The 17714-nt window shown below is 34.7% G+C and overlaps 1 protein-coding gene across 3 annotated transcripts; it reads left to right on the forward strand.

Moving 5' to 3' along the window:
* The first annotated feature begins 606 nt into the window (after positions 1-606).
* LOC109186651 (serine/threonine protein phosphatase 2A regulatory subunit B''beta-like) lies at positions 607-9314 on the forward strand. Of its 3 annotated transcripts, none has more exons than XM_019336730.1 (13): positions 607-1229; positions 2026-2268; positions 2475-2580; positions 2988-3087; positions 3427-3532; positions 3736-3826; positions 5237-5378; positions 6145-6292; positions 6377-6486; positions 7503-7659; positions 8048-8173; positions 8287-8452; positions 8689-9314. In XM_019336730.1, the coding sequence occupies exons 1-12, from the start codon at positions 1080-1082 to the stop codon at positions 8425-8427; spliced, it is 1620 nt and encodes a 539-aa protein (XP_019192275.1). In that variant the 5' UTR covers positions 607-1079; the 3' UTR covers positions 8428-8452; positions 8689-9314. The 3 variants fall into 3 exon arrangements, with proteins under 3 accessions (XP_019192275.1, XP_019192274.1, XP_019192276.1); XM_019336729.1 differs by having other exon boundaries at positions 608-1229; positions 8723-9314; XM_019336731.1 differs by having other exon boundaries at positions 608-1229; positions 8797-9314.
* Positions 9315-17714: the final 8400 nt, after the last annotated feature.

Here is a 17714-nt window from a genome sequence, read left to right on the forward strand (position 1 = left end):
GGAGACCCGTGGTGGTGAAAGGGTGTCAAAGTTAAAAAAATGTTATTTAATAAAGGCAAAATTGTATGTGAGACCATCTCATAAATTTTTGTCTCTGAGATTGATCGGGACAATATGAAAATGTAATATTTATACGAGTAAGTGTAATATTAATTAGAAAAAATTATTTGTTACTCTTTATTTATAAGAGAAAACATGTAATACTTTTATCTTTTGATTTAAAAGTATCACATTTAGAAAAAAAGCATTACATTTTCCCTATAAATAGAAAAAACTTTATTCATGATTCGTATTACATAGAGTAACTCTTTAATAAATTATTATCTTAATTATAAATCTGTGATAAATTTTTAGTTAATACAAAATTTAGACAAGATAATGCTCACTGTATAGTAAATTTGTGCATAAATAAGATTAGTACTACGTAATAGTTATGACTGGAATGGATAAGATTATGATAAATTTTTAGTTAATACAAAATTTAGATAAAGTATTGCTCATTATATAGTAAATTTGTGTATAAATAAGATTAGTAGTCCGTGATGGTTATGACCAAAATGGACAATGAAACATGCCGTTTATAGTTAAGAAATGGTGTATTGTTCGGACACTCTGATCCCGTGCTTGTGGTGCTTGGTCTTTGCATCGTGGATTTCCTGACTATATATCAGCGCACCTGTATTATATTTCACTTTCTCGCTCTTCTTCACACACACAGACAGACGCACTTGCCTCATCTTCCTCCTTTCAAGGGTTTCGCCGCGCTTTTCTCTGTAAATTCTCGTCCTCCGATCTCGAACCATTGAAAAAATTCGATCAATCGTTTGAGCTCTCACAAGGTGTACAATTCATTCGATTCGGGGAATCCCAAAAGATCTCCGTGGATTGAAGCGTTTTGGTATCCCGTCAATTCGAATGCTCTGGCCGGACGGAAGTACGCAGTGGTGTTTGAATTGAAGTCACTTTGATGTGAGGAGAGAGGTGTTTGGGCTCATGTTTAGGGTTTGCTAGATGTTAGAGGGAGAGCTCGAAGATCTAAGGATTGGTTTGAGTTGATTCTGATTCGTAGATAGGTCGCGATGGATTTGGATTTTAATGGTGACGTAGCCAGTCTTGACGCTGAGCTCCTGCAGCTCCCGGAGGTGTCTCCATTGGCCATCAAAGCCAATTCGTATGTTGCGGAGAAGCTCTTTGATCAATGGCTGTCGCTTCCTGATACCGCATCCTTGGTATTCTCTCCGCTCTCATTTTTTATACTACTCTTCTCTTTAATCAATGCCTCTCTTAAGAATTTTTCCTCATGTGTTTGTGCTTGTTCTTATATGGGTCAGCCCACACAAATATTATTAGTGAAAACAGTAGGTGTAGCATTAAGTGGAGTTAACATCTCAAAGTATGAACTGTTATCACCAAAGGTGGCAACCAGGAAGAAGGTGAAAATGAAATAAGGGCTTCACCTTGTCATGTGCCTCCTTCAGGCTAACAGTTATATCTTCTGTGCTTTCTTATACATTTTTGCTTTCTTCTGAACAAGCAAACACCTGAAAGGATGCATTAGTTAAAAAAAATATAAAAATCTAACACTAAAGATAGAACATAGGTTGAGTGATTAGGAGTAAGGAACAGTGCTCTGCAACACATGTTTATTGATATTTGAGTCTATCAGTCTATGTGTGGCAGTTCTTTTAAGAATTTATTTCATGTTCAGGTGATGCAAACTTTTAAATGACACAGAAGCCACCAATGCTTATATTATTGTAGGAGCAGAAGTCTAAACTAACCATTGCTATGCATAATTCATAAATGTAGTTGGAATTGTCTTTCCATGAATGATGCAAGAATTCCAATTTCCAAATGATGCTATCATTTATTTATTGTCTCCTCTTGTTTGATTTGCCTGATTTGACATGTATGACCTTCACTTCTGATTCTAGAAGAAATTCTCTTGTGCTCTTTATTTCTTGTCTGTATTTTTGTGGATCTCTCTTGTAATAATGTACTTGTATCCAATTCTTCCTCATGCAGGTAAAAAATCTGGTTTCTAATGCCAAGGGTGGTGGTACCTTAAATGTCTCAGGAACTTCTTCAAGCAGTAGTTCTTCCACAAGCAATTCTTTGCCTTCTATGTTTCCTGCTGGAAGTGCACCTCCACTTTCACCAAGGAGTTCATCAGGTTCACCTAGAATCATGAAGCAGAGGGCAGGGCCTTCTCAATTAGGTTCTCCTCTGAAATTAGTGAATCAACCAGTTAAAGAGCTGATACCACAGGTTTGGAATTGTCTTGTGATTCATTAGCTCTTTGGAGCTGCTGCTGTTGTTGTTTTTGTTTTTTGTTTTGTTTTTTTTGTTTTGTTTTTTTTTTTTAATTTTTTCCTAAAATGATAAATACTTCTTGTGGTGGCTATCAGATCGAGTGTCATTATTTATTTATTTTTATTTATTTCATTTGATGAAAAAACTCCCTGTGGTTGCAGTTCTACTTTCAAAATGGCCGTCCACCTCCAAATGAATTGAAAGAACGGTCTTTATTTAGAATCAATCAGTTTTTCTACGGTCACGCGGACGGAATACAGATGCATGGTGAGGTTCTGTTTTTCTGCCATAGTTATTTACAAGTGAGCTTGCACATTTTGGTGAATATACTATGTTGTCTTAAACTATTTGGTTCACCCCAATAAATCTGATTATTAAAAATTTATGCCAGTGTGCAAAAATTCGGACATTGGGGTACTCAGATTATAATTCATGATATATCTTAGAAAAAGATCAACTTTGAAGTTTGAACTTCAATTATTTAATATCGCCTATGGTTTGGGTTGGCACACTTGTGTGCTTAAAGTTAATTGATAATTTGATATGAGATACGTTACAGAGAAGTTTCACTATCTATTCTGTTATTTGTGCATTTTCCATTTTCATTATATGTATCACACATGTGAGAAGTACTGTTACTCCATTTTCTTACTCTTCTACTCATTGGATGTCAGAATTCAAACTGATAACTAAGGAAATATGCAAGCTACCATCATTCTTCTCCACTGCTCTTTTTAGGAAGATTGATGTTAACGGCACAGGGAATGTGACCAGGTAAATGTTGTCATAGTTTATTTGACAATCAATTTGATCTCTAAACTCCTGCATATACCTTTCACATCTATTGTAATGACCATGAAAACCCTACAAGGGGGGTTTTCTTTCTTGGTTGGATTCCCTGTTATATTGTTATGTCTGTTATAGACTGGATCCCCCCTTAAAGCATGTATGCTGACTTGATCACTGTTAGTATGGAGTAGTATATTACTTTAAATTTCTTTATACTTGATTTCCCTACTGCTTTCTTTCTTCTTTCTGCTTTCCTCTGGGTTTTCCCTGTTCATTTTGTTTCTTGTTCCAAGCGAAGTCATTTTCCTTTCCCCTTAATTTCAGGGATGCCTTTGTTGATTATTGGATCAATAGCAGTATGCTGACTAAAGATATAGCGACCCAAGTATTCACAATCTTGAAGCAGCCAGATCTTAAGTATCTGACACAGGTGCTTTTTTAAAATTTGCCTTTAAATTAAATTTCACTGCCAATTTATTTGCTTTTTTCCAGTCAATATATCTTAACACCAAAGAAAGAGGATCTGTTAATGTGACTGTCAAAGAAAACAATTTGCATGCAAATTCAAATATTTAGCTGATGAACTATAACACTCTTTATTATGACAATATCTTTCAACCAACTTTACTGTAGGAGGACTTCAAACCTGTACTTAGAGAACTTTTGGCAACTCATCCAGGACTGGAGTTCTTACAAAGTACACCTGAATTTCAAGAAAGATATGGTACCATCTTGATGATATCTGTTCTGGTTTCTCTTTCTCTGATAATCTTTTAACAGTGATTCTGTTCTCTTGTTAAATTAAGTATATTTCCTAAACCATATTAATTCTGCCAGTCTAATTATTTCTGTGAAATCAAAAGTAGTTCCAGAGAATCCTTACTTAGTTTGATGATATAATTTTCTGATTTGTAGTTGTGTCCTTGTAGTTGCCCCTTCTAGGATGTCTCTGATAATATTGGAACTACACAGAGAAGATAGCATTGCACCTATACCAGAATTATATATATAAATTGAGTAGTGATCCAATTTTTTATGTTACCAATTAAAAGCAAACAACAAAGTACTCCCTAGTAATGACTGGCTCTACTTACGTATCAAAAAGAAAAAGAACAAAAAAGGTTACTGGCTCTGTGGATGACCATCCTCAGTGGTTTGTACTTCTAATCTTCTATGATTATGCTTGTGAATACTTCATGTCTCCCCTACCTGGGACCAAAAACAGTTCTTTCACTAATATGCAATGTTGAAAAAATCGCTAGGCACTTGTTTATTTATTTTAAATTGTTTTTAATAAAATTAAACAATGGGGAGGGGAGGGTATTGTTGATTTGTAGATTGTATGGTAACACCAAATGGGAGGGAGGGGGGTGATAAGTGTAAGCATGCATGTAAACCCACATGTCAGAGGGAGGGGGTGAGGGGGTCTCATGTTGCCTCTTTCTCATTGGTTCAGCATCTCCTCTTATAAGTTATACAGTGCCCAGCCCCCACAAACTCTTCAGACAACCTCCAACCAGATCCTACTATACAATTCAATTACCTTTTTCCTCCTCCTTGGCTTCTCTGTTCTGCATGAGACCTGCAACAGTTCTGTGCTGGACCACTGGTGGGGAGCTTCGAGAGAGTGTGATAAAGAAAGAAAACAAAAACGGAGCAGACCGGCTATGGCGAGCAGCGACTAGGGGGGACCGGAGAAGACCGGCGACTGCGAGACTGGCAGGTTGCAACTTGCTACGTGTGAACAGGGAGGACCGGAGCAGCGATTTGGCCGATTCTAATGAACTTTCGAATTATTAGGGTTTTTTAACCTATTTAATAATAAAAAAAATCACTAGGTGGCCGGCCGCCTAGAACGGCGATGAAAGTCTAGGCAGCCGGCCGCTGCCTAGTGCCTAGCCCGATTTGTGCAACATTGCTAATATGAGAATAGGGCAGTAAAGGAAAGTAGGACGGGTTGACAATAGAGGAGGAAGAAACTACAATAGTTTGTGGGAGAGTGGAAAGAAAGACTTAATGTGCCTCTACATAGGGGAGTCTGTTGGATTTAAATTGTTACTTTTTACCTTTATTGTGTATTAACCAAATAATCATTTTTTGCTTCATTTTGACACTTATTTTTTATTTCTTCCAGCTGAAACTGTTGTATACAGAATCTTTTACTACGTAAACAGATCGGGTAACCGTTGTCTTACCCTCAGGGAGCTGAAACATTCAGACCTAATTACTGCATTGCAACATGCAGATGAAGAAGAGGATATCAACAAGGTCTTGAGGTGAAGATTGTTCCAATTTTAAGGGGCTTTAGGCAAACATAAAATCTTTTTGCAGATTGTTTTGGATTTGTTCCCTCCAACACCCGAATACCCCTGAATAAATATTTAGATATATACACAATAGAGAGAGAGAGAACTTCAACTTTTATGAGATTGTGTGCTTAGGGAATTTGCTCTTGTTTCTTTTCCTCATCCTTCCATACAATTCAAATCCCTGTTATGTGCTTTGTCTTTTACTCCATAGCTGCTTATATTCATCATCTTGAGGATGGCAGTGTAGTGATTTGGTATTATTAAATGAAAGAGGAAAAGCGGGGAAGAACTAACACCTTGCAGTTGGAGGGAGGATTGGTCTTTCTTGAATGTAGGAGAAAAAGGGCTGCATTGGTGGGGGGTTTGTGCGTGTTTTTTTTTTTTTTTTTTTTTTTTTTTTTTTTTTTGCACCCTTATCATAATTTTATAATCAAGCCCTAAAAGAGTGTGGGTTAATACCACATTAAGTTCTGAAAGTCTGATAGATCGTGTTTCTCAGGTAAAACTCAATTCTGCTGACACCGCGTGTAGTAAAAAGAAGTATTTTAAACATTAAGATTTTTAATAATAAAAAATTGTGAGTTTTTTGAATGCAAAAATACATACTTGGAAATTTGTTAGGCTTGTATTTTCTTTATAAAAAAAAATGAAAAAAAAGAAATTGCACGGTTTGGAGTTACTAACATAACTAGGTAGCCTGAGATAATTTTCTTGATATTTATCTTTGATGCAGGTATCTTTCCTATGAACACTTTTATGTGATATATTGCAAATTTTGGGAGCTGGATACAGATCATGACTTCTTAATTGATAAAGAGAATGTTATAAGATATGGTAACCATGCACTTACATATCGTATTGTTGATAGAATATTTTCTCAGGTTTGTATCTCCACTGAATGCTTTTTATTTCTGATGAGGATGACAAAGATCTTATAAATTAATTTATATTTGGTTATTTGTAAGGTCCCCAGAAAGTTCACTAGTAAGGTTGAAGGAAAGATGGGTTATGAAGATTTTGTTTACTTCATATTGGCAGAGGAGGATAAGTCATCTGAGCCTAGTCTTGAATACTGGTATGGTTCATTGAAATTTGTTGCAACTTCTAGGAAAAGTTGGCCCTAGTTTCCTTCCTCTTTGAATCCCATGCAGTGAAGATATTTATATTTTACCGCTAAATTTTGTATTACATTGTTAAGATTGGTATGGTGATCATGAGGTTAGAATTAGTTTGAAGATTATTACTGGTAAAAAATGGATTATTTTAAGGTTGGAGAATTGCATTGAACTGTATATTCCTGCAAGTCAATCTTGAAACTTAAATTGTATCAAACTTCAATTTTCTTTTATGTTTCCTCATAGTGAGATGGATTAGGTTAGAGGGCATAGATGAAGTTTCTCATCATGTTTCTATTCTTTATGGCTAGTGTGCAAGTACTCCTTTGAAACCCTTTTTCCACATACCAGAGAACTAAATGAAGATATGATGGCACATGGTTAGAAAAGTATTCCCTCTGTCCATAAAAAAAATGTCCTCCTTACTATATTGGGATGTCCAAAAAACTGTCTCTTTTTCATAAATACATCAACGTTTATTACTTCATTACTCAAAATACCCTTTAAATAAGAATTAAATTTATAGTGCATTTATTATGGGAAAAAAGGAAATATATTACTTAGTCAATGCATTAAATATATTCTCCTAAAATTGTCTGGTCAAAGTGGACAATATTTTCTGGACGGAGGGAGTAGATTATTGCAATTAGTATTGTCTAGTAAAAACATGACCATATTGTTTTTGTTACTCCAGTGCTGTATATGATGCATTTATGCAATTGAGGTGGTTTGGTGATTTTTTAAATTATGTGCTTTGTCCATTATCATCAGTGAGTTCTCTGTTTGGTCATTTAGCCTAGGTATGATTTGGAAGTGTGAGACCTTTCAATCCCTTTCATGTGCATTAATCCTAATTATCCTATATTATGGTTTAGGTGAACTTTAATATTTGGGAGTTTACACTTGAATATTATTTTTGGGGAGCTCTATCTATGTAACTAACATATATTGAGTAATTTGTTATTATCTGGATCAGGTTCAAGTGCATAGATTTGGATGGAAATGGTATTCTGACAAGGAATGAAATGCAATTCTTTTATGAGGAGCAGTTGCATAGAATGGAATGCATGGCCCAAGAACCGGTACTTTTTGAGGATATTTTGTGCCAGATAGTTGACATGATCCATCCAGAGGTAATATTCCATTTTTTTTTTTTGAGAGTTCATGTGTTTGGCGATCTAGTGTTTGTGCATATGAAGTTATGGAGCTCTTAAGCTCTATGCAAATTTGGCCCTATATAAAGCCTGTTATAACTTGTAAGCACCATATTGAATTGTTGTCTTATTCTTGTGAATAATTAATTACTTACCATGGAGTATAAAATATTCCATTTTATTTTCCTTCCTGTTTTATGTGCTTTTGTCTTGTGATCCCTGCCCTAGACTAAAACTTTTTGGAAGTATAAAGCTTTGGCCTTTTCCCCCCACATGAATTCCTTGTATGATGTTATAATAGTTTGTTTTGGCTTTGGAAAGAATAGATATTTACAGAAAAATGAAGATTTATGTTCCTTATTCGCAGGATGAAAGCTATATTACATTACGTGACTTGAAGGGAAGCAAACTATCAGGAAGTGTTTTCAACATTCTTTTTAATCTCAATAAATTTATGGCATTTGAAACTCGTGATCCTTTCCTAATTCGTCAGGTATTAGCAATCAAATGCTTTACTGCCTTTTGTGGAGTGCTAGAATATCTTGTATGTCAAATTCCAAGTTTAACTCAGCTTCTTCTTTCTTTCTTTCCCCTCCTTTTCTACAGGAGCGTGAGAACCCACACTTGACCGAGTGGGATCGATTTGCACACAGAGAATATATTAGGCTTTCAATGGAGGAGGATGCTGAAGATGCCTCCAATGGAAGTGCTGATGTCTGGGATGAATCACTTGAAGCTCCGTTTTGACATTTGGTTGTTAGATACAAGAAAGGTGCGAACAGTATGGTCAGATGCATGATTGAAATCAGTATCTATGCAATTAAGCATTCCAGCTTGTCTTCATATTTGAACTAAAAACTGCCACATTTTAATACCTTTGGAGTTTCTAAGGTGCCACACTCCCAAAACGAAAACTATGCCCATTATTAAGATTATTATGATGTTTCTACGAAGTACAGTAAGTTTCAAACTTTGGCTAGCCTAGCTCTTATTGGGAATTTCATGCAGATATATTTATACCATTTGACTCCATGACATGCAGTGTGGAATGCAAAAAATTGTCTTATCTTGGATATGTTGATTGCGCATCAGTCATTCCACTCTTCTTTCACCCAGATGATCATACTGAAGCTTATTCGGCCTGGCTATGGAACAGCCATGGACAATTTTGTGCAGCATATCATCAAGTTGGATTATTTGATCTGTCACATTCACAAAAATATATCTCTTGAGATTGCGGGGGGCGGCTGGTTATTTATCTGCACCGATGTCGTGCCAACTGAGTAAAAAGTTCCATGCATGCAAGTATCTTGGCAAGTTACAATTATGGCGATTAAGCAGAATTACATTCTGGCTGTTCACAATTTGTAGAACTCTGTTTTTTACTTGACTATTTGTACGGGTACATTACTATTTCCTACTACCGAATTTGTTATTTGTTTCAGGGAAACATTGTATGTTTTTATTGAAAGGGGTTGAGCATATTAGGTGCCAAGTTTCAGATGTTGTTTTCCCACCCTTAATTGTTGTTTGCAATTCCAGACAGTTACATTGTGTCCTGCAATACACTACTAGACCCAATAGTACATTGTGACATGTGATGACTTTATGTAATGGATTATTTTTGTGTTGTTGAATATTTAGTTAGAAATAATCTGTGGTATGATTAATGTAAATGATGGATGTATACAGCAACTTAGGCTATTTTTTGGATAACAGGGAAGGGGACCCCCAAAACCAGGTTAGTACACCCAGTTCTCATAGTGCTCCCGAAGCCAAAGGCTTCAACCCGATCCATTTCCACAGCTACCAAATAGTAAGCGCAAAGAAAGCACCCCAATCCTTCCTACAGTCTCTTTTTTTAATATTACCCATGAGCCAATCATCGAAGAATTCCATAACACCTTCCATTCCTCGCTGCGGTTTGACGAGCTATCTCTAACAGTAATATTGTAAGCTGATGCAACGTAACCGAGAAGTTCCCCGAGCTCTCGTTGTCTCAATACACATTACCCTGATCATAAACTTCATAATCTTACAGGGAAAAAAGAGTTAATTTCAAGTGCATATGTGTTGCAGTTAACATATTCCTGTTGAATCATTGGATGGAGGATTCTACTTTTGTGATACCAAACCAGTGAGAAAACGCAGTAAAAGCCAAACAATGGTCCCACATGCCTCCAGCCTCCCTTAAAACCCATCAACTGAAACAGAAGCAAAGTGTCCGGGAAATCTCCGACGTGGGTCTCCCTCTGTAGTCACCGGAGAACTCGCCGGCGTTAAAGCAGTTCAACAGGGGACGTAGAGATATCACCACCGTATAAAATATAAATAACAACTCGCCGGAAAAATAAGAATAAACGCAAATTAAAGTTCGCCGGTGAAGTAGCAAGCCCACCGGAGAACCACAGGCCACAAACGCCGGTCAAGAAACTGCGTCCCCAGCTCGCCGGAAAGCCAAGCACCAATGATTTTAGACGGATTAATTAAGAAGAAAGAAATGCAGTGCACCGGCCGGGACAAAATATTGAATTCATTAATGATTTCAGCAATATAATTACACCAACATACATGATACCAGCTCGCCGGAAAAGAATCGAAAACGGGAAGAAATTAAATTAAATTAAATAAAAGAACCCCAAAATTGGTTGCTGCTTCAAAAAATCAAAACCCACCCACGCAGAAGACGACGACACCCTTGGTCACTATCGGAGTGATTTTATTTGATTTTCAGATCATGTGGCGACAATGTAAATTATATAATCAACCTTCAACCTCTTCCTCCTCCCCGGCAACTAATCCCCTGTTTCTTTACGCTCCCCGGAGACGGAGACGGTGGTCGACGTTGGCCTTCCGCCTGTTCCGATGAAGTGCCCATGGGCCATGGCTTTCCTGTCATCCACCAATAATATATTCAATTAAACCAAACTGTATAGTATGTGTGATTTAACGCTCATGCTGCTAATATATAATATACATACCTTCGTAACTTCCTGGGAGCGGAAGGTGAAGAATGTGGGCGTGTTTCCATCGCCTTCCTCCACCGTACCAGATTCTTACCATCGCCGCCACCGCCGGCGGCGGCCTGAGCAGCATAATGAAGATGTGCAGTTAAAGCTAAGAAGAGTAGCCCAACAAGAATGCAGTTGCGCCTATTCGCCATGAACTCTGTTCTGATCTATATATATATACTGTGATTTGTGAAATCTGAGAACAGAAATTGTAATGTAATGTTTAATTGGCTCCTGGGAGAAGATCGAAGATGGTATGATATATACATACTACTATATACTAACTTTAATAACTGGGAGAAGAGAGTAGTCCCGCCAGTTCCAGTAGCGTGACGGGCAAGAGTATAAGAATCAACGCCTCTGATTCATACATATTAATTTTACAAGATCTAACGATCACTATGGGGTGACTTGTCAATTTGAATATCACCGGATTTGATCACATCTTATATTTTTCTATTTTCTATATTCTTTTTTCTTTTTGGGGCACATAGACACATAGTATTTTTTTTTTTTTTGAAAGGACATAGACACATAGTATATTCACATATATTTGTACCAATATAATCTACTTATACATATACTATAGTCTCGATTGATGGATTAATAAATTTTAGTCTCAAATCAAGTCTGTGAATTGTAATCAATATTATAGTACATATGTGCAGTCTGTTTGGGTTATGAACTATTGTATTGAAAATAATCATATTGGTCATGTTTGGTAAATAGTTAGCTTATCAGTCAATTTTAACTTAATTAATTATTATTAATTGTTTGATTTGGTTAAAAATAAATATAAGTATTTAGTTAATTAATTTTTTGTACTTTTAAAATGCTAAAGTTCAAAAACTACTTCAAGTAACTTTTTCAAAAATGAAATTATACCAAATAACTATCAGCTAACATCTAATTTACCAAACACATTTTTACAATCAGCTAATATTATCAATTAGTTATACATTTTAATTAACTAAATCAGCTAACAGTTAACAACTATTTACCGAACATGTTCATTAACTTGCTGACAGTGAAAAACTACACGTTCAACATTCAAATAGAAAACAGAATAGAATCTTAATAAGCTGGACCCCACAGTGCCCACCGGCTAAGTTTGCAAGTTCCAACCACCCAAAAAGACACCTGTCTTTCCTCTTTTAATTTTCTGTACGGAGTAATAATCATTACATTATTATCCGATGGAATAATATTCCATACATTTTATTATTTTTATTATTATTATTCTTCATGCAGTCAAAGCAGGGAGAGTCAAATCAAGAAAATAGAGAAATTATGTGGCATTAATATTAGAGCAAATTACAACTGAAAAATGAGAAACCTTATATAAAGGCTCAAAGATCTGATAAATTGAAATGAAATAAATTTTAAGGAAAGGATGTTGATCGTTATACGGGTCATATTCAACATAAAGCACGACTACTTTAATTATATTATGCTCAATCCATCCAATTGGTTTGTAGTCGAAAAGATGCATTATTTTATGTTTCCTCCTTAGAATTTTTCACATTTATTACATACGAGTAATTACCTGATGATGTTACTTAAAAAAAAAAAATTGAACTTAGCGGTGTCATAAAAATTGAACATGTAACATTTAAATACGAGAATTATACTTTATCCATTCAATCATTCCTGTCAGACCTTTATGTTTTTATTTTAAGTTACCATTATTTCAAACTTAAAATAAAGTACAAATCTCTCAATATAATCTATAGTCTTATATATTTGTACCAATGTAATCTGCTTACATATACTATGGACTAGACATTATTCATATTATATTATATTATTATTATACATATTAAAACAGAATAGAAAATGTGACATCAGGAATAACTCGGTGGTGAAAGTTTAAGTATAATTCTAGTAACAAAAATAAAAATAAAAATGCATGGGTTCAAACCCAACAAAAGGTAAGATTTTGGGATTTATCTCATTTCACAAACTATTCTTAAAAAAAAAGAAAAAAAAAAAATCTCACTTCACAAACTCCAAACGAGGGGGTTTGACTTTTGAAATTCAAACTCTGAATAGAAAATGGGATCAATATGCAATTACGCGTGAGAGAATGAGTACCGCCCACGCACGTGCACGTGCCCTTACTTGAAGGGCACACATTGTCTTTGCTTAAAAGCCAACACTTTTCTTTACGACTTTACCTCTTACCAGGTGAATCTGGGTCCAAAACGATGTTGTTTGAATTTTTAAAAAAATTATTTTCTTTCTTGTTGTTTGTCTTCAGAATCCCTTCCTTTATATTCACAATTTTTGAACTCTATATTTATAATTTTAGATCTCAATATACAAAATTACAAAACTCAATATTCACAATTACAGAACTTTATATTCATAATTTTTGAACTCTATATTCACAATTTTAGAACTGAATATTCACAATTTTAGATCTCAATATACAAAATTATAGAACTCTATATTCACAATTGCATAATTCTATATTCACAATTACATAACTGAATATTCACTCGTTGAGTTGTTTTCAATAATTTTTTTTTAAAAAATCATTGGCTGAGGAAATGTTGCCACTAACGGCACCGTTATTTTCATACGCGCAAACTGCATTGTTTTGGACCTGGGTCCGCCTTGTAAGGTGGACCCGGGTCCATGGCATATCAATTGATATGTATATGGCAAATTTTACTGTGGACCATGGTGCGTGTAGCAGTGTGGTCCATGAAGTATCATTTTAATTATACTTCAGTTTCATTTGACTATATTACTCTGCTTTTCAGTTTCATTTTCCACACACATTAGTTTCATTATAACAATACCAAAGTATCATTTTAATTCTACTACAGTTTCATTTGACAATATACATTATTGCATGAGCTTTATTTTGTTGTTTCATTTTTCACGCACACTAGTTTAATTATAATAATATTAACGTACTATTTTAATTACACTCTAGGTTCATTTGACAATATATGTTATTGTATGACTTTGAATTTTAATTTCATTTTCTGTACACAATAGTTTCATTATAACAACACTAAAATATCATTTTAATTATACTACAGTTTCATTTGACAATATACATTCTTGAATGAGTTCTATTTTTTAGTTTCATTTTTCACACACACTAGTTTCATTTTAACAACACTGAAATATCATTTTCAATCTACTATAGTTTCATTTGACAATTATAATCCATCTAGTACTTTGAACCATGGTCCACAGTAGAACAACCGTATGTATATCAATCATTATTACATGGACCATGGTTCACACAATTGTATGCACCATAATCGGTAAATTGGGAATAATTCGCAAATAATTTGCATATTGTGTTGGGCCATGGGCCCTGTCCACTCTCCCTACTTTTTACATTGTTGGGCCATCACCACTGATTCTACAGTCTACACTTTCTCGCCATGGCCTGTAGGTGTATAGCGGTTTATTGTGGGCTGTGAAAAAGTGGGCAAATTATTGTGTGGACCATGGTCCACAAAATGTTATATGAATCATAATAAAAAGTACATTTTTAATATATTAAATGTACATTATTTTTGTACTGAATGTACATTATACAATATAGTGTACACTCAGAACAAAAGTAATGTAAATCTCCTGAATACAATGTACATTATTTTTGTACTGAATGTATATTATTTTACAGTAGATAAAATATGGTCCACACCATAATGATTGGAAAAAGTCGGTGTTAAATATAGAGTTTAATTATGTTTATCACATATCTTTTTTTTTTTTTTTTTTGGTGTGAAGAGAATCTTGTACAGTTATTATTATAGATTTTATGTATTGGGTAAACTACTTATGTGTAATGTGTGTGTTGGGATCGAACTCCGGTATTGAAGTATTAACTCTTTGGGTTGTAACAGAGAGAGAAAGTATAGAACATATACTACCTTGTAATGACACTCTGTATTATTATGAGAATATCTTTCAACCAACCTCACTGTAGGCTCACAATATGCCTGCCATATCTTAAGACACAGATAGAAAACTTACATTTAAAACAAAGGCTTTCTTTTGTTTTCAGACAGTGCAACCAAATGCATGCCCATCTTGATCTAAACAGCTATATATGACTAACCTATACTGATTTATTCCATTATATTGTAACCCTTTGCAAGCTAAAATCAGAATTGCAAAGTTTACCAAATGCCCAATCTTAGATAGTGGTCGCAGATTTCTCTCTCGTCATCTAAAGAATCTTTTGTCTTTTTTTTTTTTTTTTTTCTCACAACACTACATCAGGGCACTGCATGCTTTCGATCAATAACCCGGAGAGGGTTGAGAATTACTTGGACCGGCGGAAATCAACCTCCTCCTCCTCCGGCGGCACAGCGGCAGGGCAACCAGTCCAGATTGACGATCATTTTGGTTTCCACCAGTGCTAATTATTCCCATTTTCGTTTTGGTCAAATCATCAGTAGTACCGTCCAAGCTGGTGGTCTTTGCCGTCCCCAGTGACGGTGGTTGTCGTGGGTGTACGTAGAGCTTCCTGCCATTCACCAAACTATATTCATGCATGCATGCATGGACAGTTATAGAGGCAATTAGGTCTTACACTAGATGGGTGGGGCAACCCCAACCAAAATAATCAGTTCACCTTTTAACTACAAGCTGAGGTTACAAATTCAACTCTTAATTAGAACAGTCTATTGACCTCCTTAATTTGAGACTGGTTATTAGTTATGAACAATCTAGAATGTACAGGATTTACCCGTGCATACTCTTTTATAGTCGCTGCGGGTTTTTGTTGTCACTAAAAGAAATTAGGGCTTACTGTAAGTTCCCGGGAGAGGTAGGAGAAGCATGTGGGATTGCTGCAATCATCTTCCTCATCCTCCTTAATACATGACCACCAACCCCACCTGCCATTAATTATTTATCACAACGAAACCCATCAACGAATTAAAATTCCATGAAAACAATCGACATGCATGCATGCATGCATATATTATGTATATAGAAAGAGGAGTAGTGGACGCAATGATGAACATATATGCATATATACTCACTGGAAACATGGTGATGATGATGATGATGATGATGATGTGCAGGTAAAAGTAAGAAGAGTAGTCCAAGAACGATGATGATTATACTGCAGAAGAAGACGCGACTGCAGGCGATGATGACCATTATGTATATATATTGTGTACGTAATTAAATTCAATTTGACTATACAGGCTAGGAAAATCAGAGGAGATTGAATTGATGGAATGAAGAGATAGCTAGCTAGGAATGTGTATATATATAGAGAGAGAAGGGATTGAAGGTGAAATTGCCTTACACTTAAACAATTAATTAATTAATGAAAGACTAATTAATAAGCAATATTACACCTTTTAATTTGGAATTGGAATAATAAAACCAACGGATAGGATTCATTCACACACACCGGGCCGGAGAAACACATTTTACCAATGCTATTCTTTTAAAAGGGTACGAGTCTCACTGGAGACGATATTGCCTCTTTGTGCTTTCAATAGGTTGAGAAAGTAGTTATGAACAGATACTGCATTGTAACAGAGTCAGTAATACCAAAAAAAAGGTACGGTGAGTACAAAAATGTGGTACGTAGTTAATGGGTTAGTTAAAATAAGCATCATAGATAGATATAGTAGATATCACAGTATCAGATTCTCAAATTAATTAGTCACCTCTAGTATAGGATTGCAATTTTAAATGTTTGTTTCTACCTGTTTACTTTAGGGTCTTTGACTACCGAAAGTTCTTCTTATGCATATACAAAGTTTAAAACATGGTAAAGTTATACCAACACAATCATTCATTCGGAGCAGTTGAATCCCACCAAGTAGACAGTCCAACCAATGGAGGTCTCGTACCAAAAAAAAAAGTAAAATTATCTAATTTGTTCATTTAGATTGATACACTCCTGAAAAATAAGAGTAAACTTTTGTTGTACACTACAACAAGTTTGAAAGTGCATCAATTAATAATAACTTGTTTGCACTATAAGGTGCACAAATATGTTACAACGTACAAAACAAAATTGAGAACACTATTGGTAAATTATATTTTGAGTATATTCTAATCAGTTGTTTGATGACCCATTATTAGTAGAATTACACATTTTTTGAGTATATTATTGCTTGAGCTTTGAGTCGCCTATACACAGAAAACCCTAGATCTCCTTTAATTTGGGGCTTCGGCTTGTGACTGCCATTTGCATGTCCGCTACTCAAAGGCCCCGGTCAAAGCCTTTGGCCATGAAAGTCGTCTAACATGTAACAACTGAATTAAGAATTTGAAAGTTACTAAAGAATATTATACTTTATCAAACTATGGCGCTGTGTATTAAAACTGGTGTACAGAGATTTGAGGTGAGAAATAATGTTTTTTCCTTTTTTTTTTTTTAATTTTAAAGATCGATGAACTGTTATATAATTAATTTTGAAGTGAAAAGTATATTATAAATGTTTTTGTTATATATATAAATAAATAAATAAATAAATAAATAAATAAATATATATATATATATATATATATATATATATATATATATATATCATTATGTATATATGTTGGTATAAGTGAAGTTTTGGTTGTCATGTTTCAAGTCATTGCTTATGCGTAATGTATGCTTTCCTAGCAATTAACATTTTTGTATTAAGTTTTGGTATGTTTGTATGTAATTATCATATGCGTTAATTTGTATTGAGTATCCTATCATACTTAGTAATATTATTGGAATTCATCTATGAACTTTTACAATAAATTATCTTTATTGTTATACGAAATTTTCTTTATTGTTATACGTCCTAATAAGTATAAGACAAATGAATAGTAGACTATTGGTGAAGGATCAAGGATCATTGGATCAATATTTGCTTATTTGAATGGGGACAAATTAAACTAAATCTAGCACTTCCCCCCAAACCTATTTCAGTATGCTTTATGTAGTTTGTGTGTGTGTATTGTTTTTTTTTTTTTTTTTTAATTGTAATTAACTAGCTTAATGTTTTTATTCTTTTGGGTTGTCATTTGTAGAATTTTATG

Source organism: Ipomoea nil, unplaced genomic scaffold (genome assembly GCF_001879475.1).
Source record: "Ipomoea nil cultivar Tokyo-kokei standard unplaced genomic scaffold, Asagao_1.1 scaffold1407, whole genome shotgun sequence".
Classification (NCBI taxonomy): domain Eukaryota; kingdom Viridiplantae; phylum Streptophyta; class Magnoliopsida; order Solanales; family Convolvulaceae; genus Ipomoea; species Ipomoea nil.

Excerpts from the sequence above, each read along its gene's own strand:
- LOC109186651 (XM_019336730.1), top strand. The coding sequence starts at position 1,080 with ATGGATTTGGATTTTAATGGTGACGTAGCCAGTCTTGACGCTGAGCTC. Across the intron at positions 5,379-6,144 it reads GATATCAACAAGGTCTTGAG|GTATCTTTCCTATGAACACT; the intron begins GTGAAGATTGTT and ends TCTTTGATGCAG. Across the intron at positions 7,660-8,047 it reads TTGACATGATCCATCCAGAG|GATGAAAGCTATATTACATT; the intron begins GTAATATTCCAT and ends CCTTATTCGCAG.